We start from the raw sequence: 16,989 nt of genomic DNA, 5'->3' as shown, positions 1-16,989 counted from the left end.
TTGAACTTTTCTCATAAATGTAGGAGTATATATAGAGAATATACCACCAATAGGAAAATTCCCAAAGCAAATGTGACTTCAGATTTTGAAAAATATTGTCAAATAGTTCTCTATTTGGGTTAGTTCATACTCTGAATAAAAATGTTTAAACAATCCTGTTTCCTCCTATTTTCACCATTACAAGATATTAAACATTTTCATGTATGTTCTTTCAATATAAATTGATGCTTCATGGAATTGATTTGTTTCCTTAAAAATCAGTGAAATGAAATTGAGCTTCCTTGCTTATGTTTATTGGCCATTTTTTCTTCACATTGATTTATTTGAGAGGCATCAAGATAAGGACAGACAGACTCAAGAGAGCTCCTATGAACTGGTTCACTTCCCACATGATGACAACATCCAGGACTGGCCTGGTGGAGGGGGAGTGGGGTGGTGGTGGTCAAAACCACGGGACAGGAACACCATCTAGGTCTCCCATATGGGTTCTGAGAATTCAACTACTTGAGCCATCACTGCTATGTCTTAGGATCTGTACTGACAAGGAAGCTGGAATTAGGAGCCAAAGCCAAGGATGGAAACCAGCTGCTCCAACATGGGATGTGGGGCATCCTGGCATCGCATCATAAACCCTGTCTTAACTGCTAGGTATTGGCCATTTTAAATGCCCTTTCCATTAAATGCCTTTTCACACTTTCTCCTTTTTCTGTTTAAACATATTTTTGCTTAAAAGACTATATATAATCCTTTATCATCTGCATTAAGTTTTTCATTAGTCATTTTACATTGAGCCTATCCATTTTGTTGTACATAAAATTTATACTGGTATGTAATCATATTTCTCATTTTTCATTAGGACTTCTGAATAATTGCCATTCAGCCAAGTTGTTATACCAAATATCCTTACTTAAATTAATTTATAAGTTACTGCTGGAACTTTAAAGATTTTTTTCAAGCTTTGTTTTAAATATTTCAGTCTTTGATCCATTAGGACTTACTGGTTTTTAAAGAATAAGGAATATACCAAGTGATCAATTTCAGTTCACAATTGATCATAATGAAAGGACTAAGAGTCAAAGGGAGCACATAAACAAGTCTAGTACCTGCTAACACTAACTGATAGAATAAATAAAGGGGAGAGTGATCCAACATGGGAAGTGAGATATCAGCAGACTCATAGAATGGCAGATGTCCTAAATAGCACTCTGGCCTCAGAATCAGCCCTAAAGGCATTTGGATCTGGCTGAAAAGCCCATGAGAGTATTTCAGGCATGGAAAGCCAAGACACTCTGGCAAAAGATCTCTGTGAGTGAGATCCCAGTGGAAAGAACAGGTCTTCAAAGAAGGAGGTACCTTTCTCTGAAGGGAGGAGAGAACCTCCACTTTGACTATGACCTTGTCTAAACAAGATAAGAGTCGGAGAACTCAGAGGGCTTCCATACCTTGGAAACTCATGACTGGAGCATAGGGAGATTACTGATGCCATAGACAGGAGTGTCAATTGGTAAAGTCAACAACAGGAGTCACTGTGCACTTACTCCTCATGTGGGATCTCTGTCCTTAATGTGCTGTGCATTGAGATTTAATGCTATAACAAGTACTCAAACAATATATTTCACTGTGTGTTTCTATGGGGGTGCAAACTGTTGAAATCTTTACTTAATGCATACTAAACTGATCTTCTGTAAAAAAAAAAAAAAGAAATTATCAATTCCCAACTTGACTCTCACTGGGATTAAATATGACAATAGGTCTGATCTGATTTCATCATCATTTAAAAAAATCATCTATTATTTTTCACTTTATGTTTCTGTGTGGGAGCAAACTGTTGAAATCTTTACTTAATGTATGCTAAGCTGATCTTCTGTATATCAAGATAATCGAAAATGAATCTTGATGTGAATGGAAGGGGAGAGGGAGTGGGAAAGGGGAGGGTTGTGGGTGGGAGGGATGGTATGGGGGGGAAGCCATTGTAATCCATAAGTCGTACTTTGGAAATTTATATTCATTAAATAAAAGTTAAAAAAAAGAATAAGGAATATATATCTTTTGATATTTACTTGTCATTTGGAACAATAAACAGTCCCAATTTTTTATTATTCCATCCTTCTTCCATAATTCAAAATGTCACTTTTATCACAGATTTTTCTCGAAGTTAGATCTATTTCTAGACCATGTATTCTTTTCCATCAACTTATTTGCCTATTCTTTATTTAACACTAAGCTCCCAATTACTGTTCTTCAGAATATTTTAAGATCTGGTAAAATTAGAATCCCAATGGCATTACTTTTCTTCATAGAAAATTGTCAAAAAATACTTTTTTCTGATTTTCTTTTACCAAGTTGATATTATAATTGGAATTACAATGATAATTTCATCTAAACGTGGAAATGACATAAAATATCTATTATTACTTAATTATTTTAAAAGCTCTTTTGGTTTTTGTTTTCCTAAAGAAGAGGTTTAGGGAGACTGGGGGTGAGCTCCAAATGACCTGCCCAGTATACACAGGGCTCCGGGAGAATTGCTTAGTTTCTTTCTTCTTTAGTTCCCTCAGCTATGTCATTTTAATATTTATTTTATTTAATCCTCTTGAGGAAAACTTATGTTAAAACCTACAGGAAGCACTAACTACATATGCTCATGTTTCTAAAACATAAATACATATGATGTGTTAACATGACTTAGCCATCTTGTTAGTAATTAGTTACCTGTCAACTGTTTAGAGATGGGGATAATTAAACAAATTTCTACACATGATTTATCTCCAAAAGATATTAAATTTTATATGATCTATTTTAATGACAGTAGCTACTCCTGTAACCGAGGAAGGGAACCCGTCTTGTTTCTTTTCACTTGATATGCCCGTTTATAACTCTGAGTCACCAGCAAGTTAAACTTTTCTTCGTGATGTCGGAATATTAAGGTCACAGTGTCCTTTCAGACAGGGATCTGGAAATCTCTCCTCCAAGTATTTGCTGCTAATTCTAGTATCTTAAAGCCCTGTAAGCTAATCTCTTCTAAAACACACTATGGTATTTGAAATTTTCATTTTCTACATTACTCAAGGGAAACAATGCAGTCACTTGTCTGGCGGGAGCTAAAAGTTAAGTTCTACTAACAATGAATTTAGTTTCCAAAGGGGGGAAAAATGTTTTCTCAGCTTTCTGGGTTCCCTGCAAGCACCATGGGAAAATATAAGCTTATTCTAGACATCCTGTTTGCTTGTTTTGTGTGTGCTTCCATGCATGTGTGTGTGTTGACTGGAATATACTTGCCCAGAGACGTGTTTGTGACTTTCAGCTTGATTTCTAACCAGACAAGGAAAGTGAGTTTCTTATATCCAGACTACAGACCCTAAAGGGGCTATTACTTAATCTTATTCATCATGAGGACTAATATTTATTGAGTGCTTTCTGTGTTCTACAACTGGATAAATGATCTACATTGATTCTTTCTTTTTTTTTTTTTGATTATTTCATCACATCCTCATAATAGCCTTGTAGGGTAGAGATCACTAAATAATGTTACGTTTTTCCTTTCACGTCACTGTTAATTCTTAAAGCAATAATACTGTTTCTTTTTCTTCTTAGTTGTGAAATGAAGCTGTATTTACCAAGGTGAGGCAATGAAGCAAAAAAGAGTTAATATGGACATCACTAATAATAAAACACATTATATTAGGTCAATTAATATGTAATAAAATAATTTAACAAGACAAGTTAAAATGTGTTCATTTTAAGACACTTCATAGCTAAATAAGGAACAATAAAGCACGTACATGGTTTTATGTTTGGAAAACGGTTTTTTGCTCTATTCCAAGGCAGATCGGCATCAGTTGAAGAAAGATCCTGAAGAAATTTCGGTAATTCCTGCAAAATAAATCCATTGCGAAGTTTATATATGTGTATGAGAAAAACAAGAAATTCCATTAATAATATAAAATTCTATATTCTAAAACCTTTTGTTTTTAAATTAAAAATACCTAACTGTGGAAAGGCCAAATTAACAGTAATGAGTATACCTAAATTTTCACCATTAACATCCTGAATAAAATGAGTCAATTAGATTCTTGCCCTGAGATAATTTTTTGGACATGAGAAGCCCTCAGATATGCTACCATGTTAGTGAGTCTTTTCCATGTGTTACATACACACACATACACAGTATTATTTAATGTTTTAATGTCTACTTAGTAGGCAGAAGGTAGTGCAATGATTTATTTTTTGTTTTTTCTCCTCGTGCAGTGTGATTTCATGCCTATTAATTGGTATAACATTGGTCAGTTTGAGAAGACGTCAAAGGTCAATTCTTGTTCTCTGTAAGCATTGTTAAATCCAAGGTGGAATGCAAAGGGACAATTACAAATTGTCGGATGCAGAAGAAAGGTCAGGAAGATCTATAATTGACATTTTGTGACACGTCATGATATTATACATCTACCTTGGTTTTCCATTTTAGAAATCTCATCTTGCCAAATTCCTTAAAAAGTATTCGACATGTTTGTCTTTCACAATTTTTCAACATATTTATTTTTTTCATTGGAAAATCTTCCCTTTTATTACCTCAGAAAGAAAATCTGCACAGTTGTTTGCATGTAGAGAAAGACCACATCTGAGTTTTGATGTGGTGGCACCAAAGGCTCAGCAAAAATTCTTAACCAAATAAGAGTCCTTGAACAGCTTCCTTGTGTCAAGATGTTGGGGTTTCACAAAAAAGGAGGGGAAGACAGAGTTGGAAACTGAGAAATGGTACTTACATTTTGCAACTATTTAATATAAAAGTCTATTTATCAATTTAAACGATTCTGGTGTTGATAAGCCATGCTCTGTTACTGGGTTGATTATGGGACGGCAAAGTCACAGTAGGTGCCTTTGTTATTAGGGCACTGAGGGCCTCACTGATTTTCCCTATTTAGCTTTCTCCTATTTTTTTTTTCCTCTTTTCACTGGGATCAGAGATGACTGAGACCATTTCTCATCCTTATGCTTTTGCACTTTCTTCCCCTCTCTGGAATACCTTTCCTCCTTTATCATTTCACTGAACTTCTGCTTATCCAGATGTTCACCAAAAGGTCAGCTTTATTTTATGAAGTCTTTTCTGATTCACAAGTAGAGCTGACTCTCATCTATGCATATCTCTCTCACAATTCAGAGTATTTGAAATTTTTTGTACCTGTCCACTGTTCCTACTCCACTGTGAGCTTCTTTAATGGTAGGAATTATCATCATTGTCATCATATGTTCTAATACTTGTACCAGTTACTTCTGTTACTACTGTACAGATTTCATCATTTTAGTGTTCACAACTCAGGGACGTAGGTATTGTCTTTTTACAGAAGATGCCACTGAGGTACAGAGAATTTGTGTTACTTGCCCAGTGTCACTTAGCTGGTAAGTGCTGTTTAAATACTGATTTGCCAGATACAATATCTACCCCAAGAAAGCAGCTATAAATATTTACATGAATATGACAGAGTTAAAGGGTTTATTAAATACAACATGCAATTGCTTATCACAGCATAAGAATTTGCTTTTAAAAATACTTCTAACAGGCCGGTGCCGCGGCTCACTAGGCTAATCCTCCGCCTTGCGGCGCTGGCACACCGGGTTCTAGTCCCGGTTGGGGCGCCGGATTCTGTCCCGGTTGCCTGCCTTCCAGGCCAGCTCTCTGCTGTGGCCAGGGAGTGCAGTGGAGGATGGCCCAAGTGCTTGGGCCCTGCACCCCATGGGAGACCAGGAGAAGCACCTGGCTCCTGCCTTCGGATCAGCGCGGTGCGCCGGCCACAGTGCGCCAGCCGTGGCGGCCATTGGAGGGTGAACCAATGGCAAAGGAAGACCTTTCTCTCTGTCTCTCTCTCTCACTATCCACTCTGCCTGTCAAAAAAAAAATTATAAAAAAAAATTTAAAAAAAGCTTCTAACCATTGGTTTCATAATACTACTATAGTTTTAATGATCTGTAATTATTTTAAAATTTACTGTATGTGGGTGAAATGGTAATTTTCCATTCATTTATTATGTATAGCCATTGCCTGCAGTCCCAATAAGCGAAGGTCTTTTTGCTGTTTACTTGTTAAACTTATTTGGCAAAGTATTAAGCCATTTTACAGTGATGTCAATTTAAAATATGTTATCCCCAAAATTAAAAAAGTAGGAAGAAAGAAGGAAGAAGGGTGGTGGAGAGAAGAGGGGGGGGGGCAATATCATTATGTTCTTAGAATTGCACCTACAAAGTACATTCAATCTGTTAAAAGCTAATTATAAATTAAACAAAAATACTTCTAAAATATTAAAATAAAAACAATTTCAAAAAACTAAATTTTTAAAGCATGCCATTCAAAAAAGTTAAGCTAAAAACTTTTTGAACATAATATATGTGAAAATATTTTTGCTCATAAAACATTTCATCCATTCAGTCATGCATAATGCAATTATATTCGCTCTGATTCTGGTGAAATTCCACTTTTGCTCTTGAAAAATTGAGAGTTCTCACTGTATACATGCAAAAAAGAATTTTATGGTACCATTGATTTTGTTAAGTCCAGACCAATATTACTTAACAAGCATAACCAAAAAGCTGCAGGAAATACCATTAATCTTTTCACATTTTTGTTACTACTCCCTGAGAGACTGAAATGTTATAATCCTGAATTATTTAAGCCAATTGTTTGATTCTTTGTTTCAAGCTCACACACTTTAAGAAGCCCATTAAAAAACTAAATGTAAATAAAAATTTTGGTGACATTTACAAATCCATTTTATTTTTATAATATAAAATGATCATCTAAGTCAGGGAAGATGTTTCCAAGTCTCAAAATAGTTGATTAACTCAATATCTACCTTATGTTTTAAAATAATGTCAGTTGATATATAAAACGCTAAAAACAAAATTATCAAAATTATTCCCATCTTCAAAAAATTTTAAAAGTGACAAACTCCTAGGCTTAATATCTCCACAGTGTGTCACAAACTTTATTCCATAGTAATTTAAAAATTGGACTTGGAAAACATCTACATTATTCACCTGCTTTTTAAAAATTTTCAGATGGTCTTAGAAATAGCATTATTTTTATAGTTTCTGGAAACATCAATTTCTGTCATCATATTTATCTATATTACTCATGTCAACTAAGGAGGTAATCATTGAGTGTCTAAATCTACAATAATTACTTAAATATACAACTACATGTACCTTAGAACCTAAACTTCACAGGTAAACAAACTGTAAGCATACGAGAATCTAGACTGCACCTATAACTGGATCAATGAGGCCAGGCTTCCCAAGCAGGGGTCTGAAGAAGAGCACCTTCCCCTGACACAGTAGGTGAGTAATTCTGATCAGGTTGCACCAGAGGCTGCCCAGTGTAACATTACTATCCAAACAATCAACCTGGTAATTGGGTATTGATTATCAAGGCCAGAGTCCTTGGCGGCCTGGCATGCTTAAAATGGACATGAAATGTGACACATGAAGCGACTGGAGGTCTGGCAATGTTGTGACAACTGCTGGTAGCATACCGAAAATTCTTCTTGAAACTTTAGGTTGTTGTTTGTGCAAAGCTCTTCAACATGTTGCAGGAAGGATTTCTTGTTTATTGGCCTCCGAGTAAAGAAAGGTATAAAATGGAGTCATGTTAGATTGCATTCTTTGCTTTAGCATGGGCACAGGCTGCACAGTTAGCAAGTTAAAGAACACTTGACATTTCAAGAACCACCACGACACTGCCCTGTAAAGTCACTCTGTCATAATGACAAAATTAACTTTTAAAGTTCACTTCCTTTGCATTCACAAATACAAAATTCCTTCAGTTTTCCAGTGATTTTTTAAAATGAAGGATTTAACATTGTAGTGAAGAAAGTTTTTCAAGTAAATGGAAGGGCATAAAGTTATCATTGATTCCTAAAGCACATAATACTTCTTTGTCATACAGAAAACATTTTATACATTACAAGGTTTTAGAAGATATAAAATATTGCAGTGACCTCATTCTCATAATGACATGGTTTTTAAACCCCAAGGAGTTTAAATATCCCCGTATTACTTCCCAAGCTAAAATACAGACATGCAGGCTTCACCCCAGAGAGAGAGAAAGCATTTCTCCAGTTACCATGCAATTAGTCATGCTTTTATGATTTATATCCAGCTTGGGGGTTTTTCTAACAAACATACAAAAAGGGAACCACACATTAAGATTCAGTGAGTTGGAGAATTTTAAAGCTGATATTCTAAGAGAAGAAATATTTCACAAACTTACTTGATGGATTTTCTATAACTAAGTAACCTGCAACAGAGATTGTGTTAAATTCATTGAGATTTGAAGGGGAAAGCTCTTCCTGAAAGATTTCTAGATGAAAATTGCAGAATTATAATAAATTAGCAATATACAATATGCATACTTTTAACTAATATATGATCATTATTTAAAATTCTATTGCATTTTTTTGAAATTATATTACTTGGACTCCAGTAAGACCAAGTAATAATTCACTCCTCTTCCCCAGCCACACCTCCAAATATTTGTTATTATTTTGTTAGGCATTTGGGATACTACCTTAAAATTGGATAATTTAAAAAATATATTGCATAGTATTTAGTAGTCTTAAAGAGCTAATGTGATTTTTATAACATTTTCTGTATTCACAAAAAGTTTCAAAACAAGGAGAATGAATCTATGAAAATCGACATCATGTTGTCTAAGTCTTGTTTGATGAGTGAGTTTGAATGATTACACAGCTATAAACTTTAAATTTCTTTTTTGATAGGTCACGGGCCAACTTTTTTTCATTCTGAAAAAACCTGAGATAATTTGCACCAGGTAAATAGAGTATGCAACACACACAAAGGTAGAGATGGGCACATCATTAACAACACAGGTTTGTCATGCACAACAAATTAGCACTGCAAAACCCAACAAAGTCATGAAATATAACACAATGACATGAAAATATGAGGTTTTTCAAAATTCTAGATTTTAAATAGTATTAGGAATGATTTAACTCTATTCTTTAAGGAAAGAGTATAAGATTTTTTGAAGGATAAAAGAAAACAATTGGATTAAAATGTGGCATAATGAATATTATGAAAGTGGTCACAAATAGATATGTTCAGTGAAGAAAACATGAGACAACAGGTAGTATATCTCACTACAGTACAGGGATTGATGAAAACTCTGGGGTTGCAGCAGCAGCAGCATGGTGGCATCTGCAGGAATGTCCCCAGGCAGGAGGAGCTACCTTCCAGGCTCTTATGGTAGGACCTGGGAAAGTATCCCAATATGAAGCATGGCATGGAAGAGGCGAGGTGGCAATGCTGAACACAGTCCTGGTGGATAAGAATAGGAGCTTCCCAAAGACCCTGCAGCAGTTCTAACGGGGCAACAGAAAATGCTCAACTTTGACTAGATGGACATGGAGATGTTTGAAGGGCTACTGAATCAGAAGAGTCTTAACTTAGGGAATGGAAAAAACAATGTCTGAAAATTGAGGTGCTATAAATATGTCCAACATAGTAATGGATGCAGTGGGAACTAAGGCAAAAATCAATCCTCCGTCCCTAGCAAGGACCAGCAATAAAAAGGTAACCACAGGCTAAACATAGTCTAGTCCTCCTTAGACAACTGGTGGCCCAATGTCCCTATGTTGTCATGCTTTTCCAAAATAGGAAAGGGTCCCATTGGGCAAATCCTGATGAAGTGATTTAAATTATCAATGACCAAAATGCTTCAATTAGCAAGATCCATTTCCCTGTGACTGTGTGAAGATGGAAATTCGTGACCTGTGTGTAGACCACTTTTATAGTAACAGGGAACATTATTCCATCTGTGACTTGTAAAATTTAACATACCATATCCTATTTAGTGACAGGCTTATGGCCCACCTATTTAAGGACAGACTGCCATCCTACAATGGAGAGATTCTTTTTCCCAGAAGATTCAGGATTATTGGAAACTGTAGTGGGAAAATTACTGGGACAGCTGGTACCTAAAATAAATGCTAGTTTCTGAGAACTCATTTTAAGTGGTTCAAAGAATTGGTATATATTTGTGAAATCTCTAAAACATATTAAGTATGAATAATCACATTAAAGTATAAATGATCAAGAAATAGCTAAAGCACATCCTTTCTCCTCCTTTTAAAAATTTACTTGAAAGAGCAACAGAGAGGGAGCGAGAGAGGGAGAAGAGAGAGGTGGGAGAAGATGGGGAGCAGAAGAGAAGAAAGAAGGCAACAGATCTTCATATACTGGCTCACTCCCCAAAAGGCAGCATGGCCAGGGTAGGACCAGGCCGAAGCCAGGAGCCAGGAACTCACTATGGGTCTCCCTGCAGGTGGCAGGGACCCATGTACTTGGGCCATCATGTGCTGCCTCCCAGGGTGAGTATTAACAGGAAACTGGATCAGAAGTAGAGGCAGGATTCACCACCAAGCACTCTGAAATAGGATGTGGGCATTCCAAGTGACAGCTTAACACACCGTGCCACAACACCTGCCTTTCTCTTTCTTTTAAGGTTTTAAAATATATATTTATTTGAAAGGCAGAGTGATAGAAGGGAGAGAGATGACAAAGACAGTAACATCTACTTGTTCATTTCCCAAATGCCCACAACAGACAGCACTGAGCAAAGCCAAAGCCAGCAGCCAGGAACTCCATCTGGGTCTTCCACTTAGGTGGCAGAGACTCAAGTATTTCAAATCAAGTGATCGAAGAAAATATCCAAAGGACATATCAAGTGATTCGAAGGAAATTGATTTTCACATCAAGTGATTGAAGGAAATATTCAAAATCTTACAGAAAAATTCTATTAACATTTTCAAATATTTTTTAAAATGTTAAACATAATGTGATTTTAGACAGCTGAAGTACTATTTATTTACAATAGTTAATATTACTGTCAAAATATATTCAGTTCATTAGTGAATAAATCAATTTGAGAATTACCCAGATTTCAGTAAGATAACTGGCCATTTTCCAATATAAAGGGCTAAACACTTTTTATTACATGAATCTTAGCTTTCTTAATCCTACTCCTTTTTGTTGAAACGGGTATTATTTCACGTCTGGGTTCATTTCTTTAAAGTCTATCAAAAACTTAAATTCCACTCAGATTACTCCTGGTGGATCCAGAGAGAAACCATTTATTTATGTTGGCAGTGGTGATTGAAGACCATATTGTCACAGAGACTCAGCTTTCCCTCAAGGTCAATTGGTTGAAATCTATAGGGAATTAAAATATCGTCCTAATAGAGAGCCCCTGATGATAACCTATAGATGAGTAGTTTAAATCGGCATTGCCAGCAGCATGGGACAAATGGAGAAACTTTCAACTTAACCAGTGAAGTTGGGTTAAAAATAAAAGAACTTCAAATACTTGCCCTGCTATAAAAATGTGTATTTATTGCCAGTAACATGATCTCACAATTCAAATAGCAAACATATGAATAATCTTTCAGGTAAAACATAGTACTTCTCGGTTTTGTATAATACTGAATGAGTGTGAAGTTTTAGTTTATATGTTTCTCATTTCTTATAAATTTACAGTGTCTACCGAAATTCTTTTGAGAACCCCTAAAGTTTTTTTTTTTTTCGTGCTAGGCTATGAAATACTGTCCTTTTAGTTCCTTCTTCACTATTTTACCAAATCATCAGTAATGTCTCTGTGGTTCTCAAGCTGATTTAAAAATATTATCCTCACCAACAGTTAGTACTGTATAGCGGACTCTAAAACATCACTGTAAGGGAAATAACACATTTCTAAGAAAACTAAAAAACAGCCAATGGGGAAGTGACACCTGCAACTTTTCTTTCTTTCTTTCTTTTTTTTTTTTTTTTTTTTTTTTTGACAGGCAGAGTGGACAGTGAGAGAGAGAGACAGAGAGAAAGGTCTTCCTTTTCTGTTGGTTCACCCTCCAATGGCCGCCATGGCCAGCGCACCGCGCTGATCTGATGGCAGGAGCTAGGTGCTTCTCCTGGTCTCCCATGGGGTGCAGGGCCCAAGCACTTGGGCCATCCTCCACTGCCTTCCTGGGCCATAGCAGAGAGCTGGCCTGGAAGAGGGGCAACCGGGACAGAATCCGATGCCCCAACCAGGACTAGAACCCGGTGTGCCGGCGCCGCAAGGCAGAGGATTAGCCTAGTGAGCCGCGGCGCTGGCCACCTGCAACTTTTCAACATGTCTTCTCATATCTGTATGGACAAACAGGTTTGAAAGGAGCTGTGGCAATCTGAAGAGCAGGTCTTTGGAGGCAATGTATTTCATTTACATCACAGTTTCTCTACTGTGTAGAACAGTGCCCAGCACTTCATAGGATGATAGTTGTTTAATTCAGATGACATGAAGTGGCCTTTTAGATAGAGATGGGAATACAACAGTCCCACTGATGTCAACAAGCTGAGGTCTGGTCACCTAGGTGACAAGTGTTCAATTTTCTTTATTATGAAACCTTTTCATGTTAGTACATATGGAAACAAATTATTGAAAGATGTTTTATTTGGTCATCCATGTATTCTAAATTAAAACCATGAGTGTAACTTAGCTACCTCAAGGGCAATAGTGCAGGAAGCAGTAGATGGGAAACGGAGACCGCTGACAGCCATGGGACAGGCAGAGGAGGGTTCTCGGTGAGAGCAGGAAGCAGAACCTCTCCCACACAGAAGCTTTACAGGCTCCATAATAGTGATGTGGCAGGTGAGCAGCACAGTTCTTCTGCCGGAGTCTATAGAGGCAACCTCAGAACACCACACTTGGAAGAAGACCAGGTCTGCTTCCACCAAGATCACCCATACAGAGGCGTTCTCTGCAGGTTCCAATTCAACAGTTTAGCTCCATCAAAGTGAGGACTTTGAGCAGGACAATATTCACTGATTCTAAAAATGGACACTAGATATGAAATAGTGAGGGTTCTGTAAAAATGGAAGCATTTTCCTAAGGTATTGAGGTAATAAAGCAAAAAAAAAAAAAAAGCTAGTGGATTCTATTCTAGGATGACAAGGACAGACACTCAGCAGAGTTGCTCAACTAGACGACTTTTCTATTTGGGATGCAGGAGGTCAGCTCTGAGCACTGGGGTTGCAAATAGTTCTTTTATGTGCAGTGTCATCAATTCAATCTTTAGTTCAATCATAGCATCTTATCTGACAAATATTTAAATATCATCAAGAAGTTCCTCTGAGGAGAATATATTTTCAAAAAAAACCATTTTAATTCTGTCAATGGGAATTTGGAAATGAGTTAATCTGAAGTAAAACAGGGTTACTTATTGTTTCAAAATCCTAAATATGTTTGGGGTACAAGTGAATGTTAGGAGTATTGGCCCATCCAGCCTACATGGCTCATGGAGACTGACTCCTCTTTGTCTCTTCTTTGGTTTTTAAGTTTAAAATGAAACAAATTTCACTGTCTTCCTCCACTCATCTCCTTTGTGTGAAGAAATTTATCATCTCTGGGCACTCAGTTATTTGCAGGGTTCCCTGCTAATGCTGGGATATTGCTCTGCTGCCTTCACAATGTGTCAAAAACTTTTTACCAGGATACAAATGACATTTCTGTGCATCCGAGGAGTGCCTGGAAGCATGAGAAGTTAAAGGTTCCACAAAACATGCTACTCTTTGTGTGCACGAGAGCGTTAGAGAACTGAGACCAGGACATGTCACTGTGTGTCTTTACAGCACAGAAATGAGCTTGTGTCAAGTGTGAATTCAGATTCCACCTATAAACTGGACAACTCAGTCTTTGTGCCATGGCAATAACAGAACACGAAGCCTAGAAAGAAATCTAAGTGAAAACTTACTCTCAACGCTAACACAACAACACAGCAAATTCTCAGGACATGCACATCATTAGTTAATGTGCATTTTTTATAAGATTAGTTTTACAATATCAGTAGCATGCAGTAGGACATGTTAGTAGAAAGCATTTTTTTTTAATTTTAAAAAATGATATGTTAAGCAACAGAGATGCTCAATATTCTGTACTTTAAAATATAGAACACACCACCTGCCAAATTTTAGATGGTCACAACACAGCTCTGCATTAGCACAGTAACTTACTGAATGACAAATATCTCCTTGCGTCTAAAGAAGAATGAAGAATATCTGGAAGTAAAGAGCCATTATTTATTTAGTGTACACATGACAATATTTTTTGAACATGAGCATTAAATACATTAAATTTCATTTTACTTGCAGGACATTTCCTGTATTCACATATTTTTGCCATATATTGCAAAGACAGTTTAAGACATGAGTAGAATTAAAGGCCAGAATGTGTTCAGGAGCAATAATTAAAACAGAATGTATTTTACATAGGATTTCATATATCATTAAAGATTATATACTCCTGTTGAAGGCAAAATAAGACTTGCACTGCTAACAGTTTCCCCATTTCTTTAAGCTTCTGTCATGCTAAAATGTTAGTGTGCCGTCCCTTTTTGTGAGAGCACAAATTAATAAAAAAGGCCACATATTTTCTTAGACTCACTCTCACCATAGAAAATGATACTGGAGAATACCCTGGGTCTTTGTTTAAAAGTCATTCACTGATCTTCTCTAGTAGGCTTCAGAATTAAAGATAAACATGTGCATTGTGACTCTCTTACTTACAAGCTATATGACGCTGGAAAGTCATTTAAACTCTTGAAACATTTTTTAATATCTGCAAAATGATATGACTACCTAGGTCAGCAGCAGCGTTAACACATCTATTAGTTGCTCATAAACAATAACATTACTATGTAGCAAACTCTGTATTGAAAGTACATTGTAATACTTTTTAATTTTACAAATATAAAATAACAATAACAATATCATATTTATTCTGATTTACAGTTTACAAAGCATATTCATAGCACTGTTCAAATGGTAAGTTTCCTAAGGACATAATGCTATAGCATTTAACAAGAATTCAACTTGCACATTTCTAAAGTTACTGAAAAAAGAAAATCATTGAAGAAAGATTCTACAAAAATAGTAACTTTTACAAATTTTTCAGTTGTTTGATTAATTTTGTTCAGAGTTTCACTTTATCCAGGATTACTGGATTGGGCCTTGATAATTAAAATAAATGTGCTTTTATGTTCACTCATAGGCAGGATAATTACTATGACATGAAAACAGAACTCTGGGAAAATAGTTGAGATTTAAAAGAAACTGAATTTCTGTCCACTAAGACTCAGTAATATTAAATAATGTTATTTCTCTATTTTTTCTCATTTGATCCCCATAGTAAATATCTATAGCAGAAGTGTGAAAAGAGGTTAATAAAAACAAACATTTTAAAGCATGGTAAGTCTTTGCCTTGGGAAAATTCTGTTGTATTATGTAATTTTAAGTGTCATTCTCTTTTGGGAAGGTAATCTGTGTTACACTTGAACTAGTCAAAGACAATCCAGTGAGACTCAGGAACTTCAGAGATACAAGTCTGTGCCCTACCTGCCTGTGTCTGCTGATTTTGCCAATTATGTCCTCCTAGTAATCTTTCTCAGTCACATAAGTGGTTGTGTTTTGCAGGAGCCATCACAAAATGTTGTTTTGTTAGTTTAATTAAATAACAAAACCCAAGGATTGTTTCCTAATTTGGTGAGTATGGAATGAATGAGTCCAACATATTAAATACTGTTTGATAACTATAGGTTGTATTGTCTAAACTAACAGACTGCATAATCTTGTGTACAGTATGATTGCATTTCAATTAAGAATTGAAAATATTATTTTATCATATCTGAGTTCTCATGGAACTAAGGAGTAATAACATTTTATTTGATTTCTGTTTTCTTTTAGGAAGAAGTATAAAGTAAAACATTGTATCTTCAAATTCTTTGTAAAACAACATGGAATTTAGTTAAAGCATGAGAATTTACTCATACAAAAATTCCAGGATGGGTTTTAAAATGTAAGTAAACAAGCAGAGAGCTTAAAACATTTAAATAATTTCTCAAATACAAAACCCCAAAGTTTGGCAACTACATAACCCCCTAAAATTAGTATTTTAAAGACTTATTTTTCTCTGATTTTTTGGACATGTGAAGATGTAGAACATAGGGAAAAATTGCAGTCTCAATTTAATTGAAAACTTTGATAGGTTGGAAATAAAAAGGCATGCCTGACCCAAGTGGAAAAGGCATATTTTAGCTGGGTAGATTTAATGGAAATTAAGTTCTTTCCTGTCCATAACAAAAAGATATGGCCTAAGTTACCCAACAATTGTGGGAGGTAACAGATTCCTTGATTCTCTGTTCCCAGATTCTACCATCAGGTTCTGAATTTGAATTCATTTAGAATCTCAAGCACCTCAAAATCAGGTGAAAAACTTTTGAGCCGCACTGAAGGACAGCTCTGTGCATCCGCACGTGCAGCCAACTCTAAGATGTTAGTTTTTATGTTGTTTCTGGTCTTCTTGTCTCAAATATCAGTGATTTTATTAACATGAAAAAAATCATAGATCTCCATAATGAAGAGTAAATATTTGTTATTTTAAAGAATTTCTATAATAAATCAGCAAAGCTGTCAATGGAATTACAAATAAATGTGTTTTACAGTCATGAATGACAGATCATAACAAATGAGAAATTATAAAACATAGAAAATATTATTTCCACTTATCCTTTTATTGGGATAATGTATACTGATATTCTATGTGCAAAAGCAAAAATTATTGGAAATATTTCACTTCTATATCTTTTTACAAATAATGTGATTACATAAATAGAGAAGCTTAATGAGGAGTCAAGGTCAAATAAAGAAGGCCCTGAATTATATTTTATTTTTATTTATTTACCTATCTGACAGGCAGGGAGACAGAGATAGGGAGGGTTCACATCTACTGGCCAAATCTGGGACCTGAGAACTCAATCCAGGTGTCCCACATTAAATATATGTGCCCTAAATTCAGGACTCTGAATTACAAATACCCAATAATAAACAATCCATACAGTCCTTGCCCACCTTTCATATTATCTGAAGCATCTATGCCATGAGAGTCATTATGAACAA

General features: G+C 35.7%; 1 protein-coding gene across 1 annotated transcript in view; it reads right to left on the bottom strand.

Moving 5' to 3' along the window:
* PTPRQ (protein tyrosine phosphatase receptor type Q) overlaps positions 1 to 16,989 on the bottom strand; it is a 252,679-nt gene that overhangs the window by 27,650 nt on the left and 208,040 nt on the right. The window contains exons 38-41 of the mRNA XM_070053189.1: positions 14,050 to 14,094; positions 8,258 to 8,284; positions 7,521 to 7,602; positions 3,783 to 3,873 (exon numbers count right to left, since the gene is read on the bottom strand). Of these exons, the coding sequence (XP_069909290.1) occupies positions 3,783 to 3,873; positions 7,521 to 7,602; positions 8,258 to 8,284; positions 14,050 to 14,094 (245 nt within the window). The remainder of the gene's footprint in view (positions 1 to 3,782; positions 3,874 to 7,520; positions 7,603 to 8,257; positions 8,285 to 14,049; positions 14,095 to 16,989) is intronic.

This window comes from Oryctolagus cuniculus, chromosome 11 (assembly GCF_964237555.1).
Source record: "Oryctolagus cuniculus chromosome 11, mOryCun1.1, whole genome shotgun sequence".
Lineage (NCBI taxonomy): Eukaryota > Metazoa > Chordata > Mammalia > Lagomorpha > Leporidae > Oryctolagus > Oryctolagus cuniculus.
The sequence above is the reverse complement of the archived record's forward strand: the minus strand, read 5'-3'. Positions and strand labels throughout refer to the sequence as shown.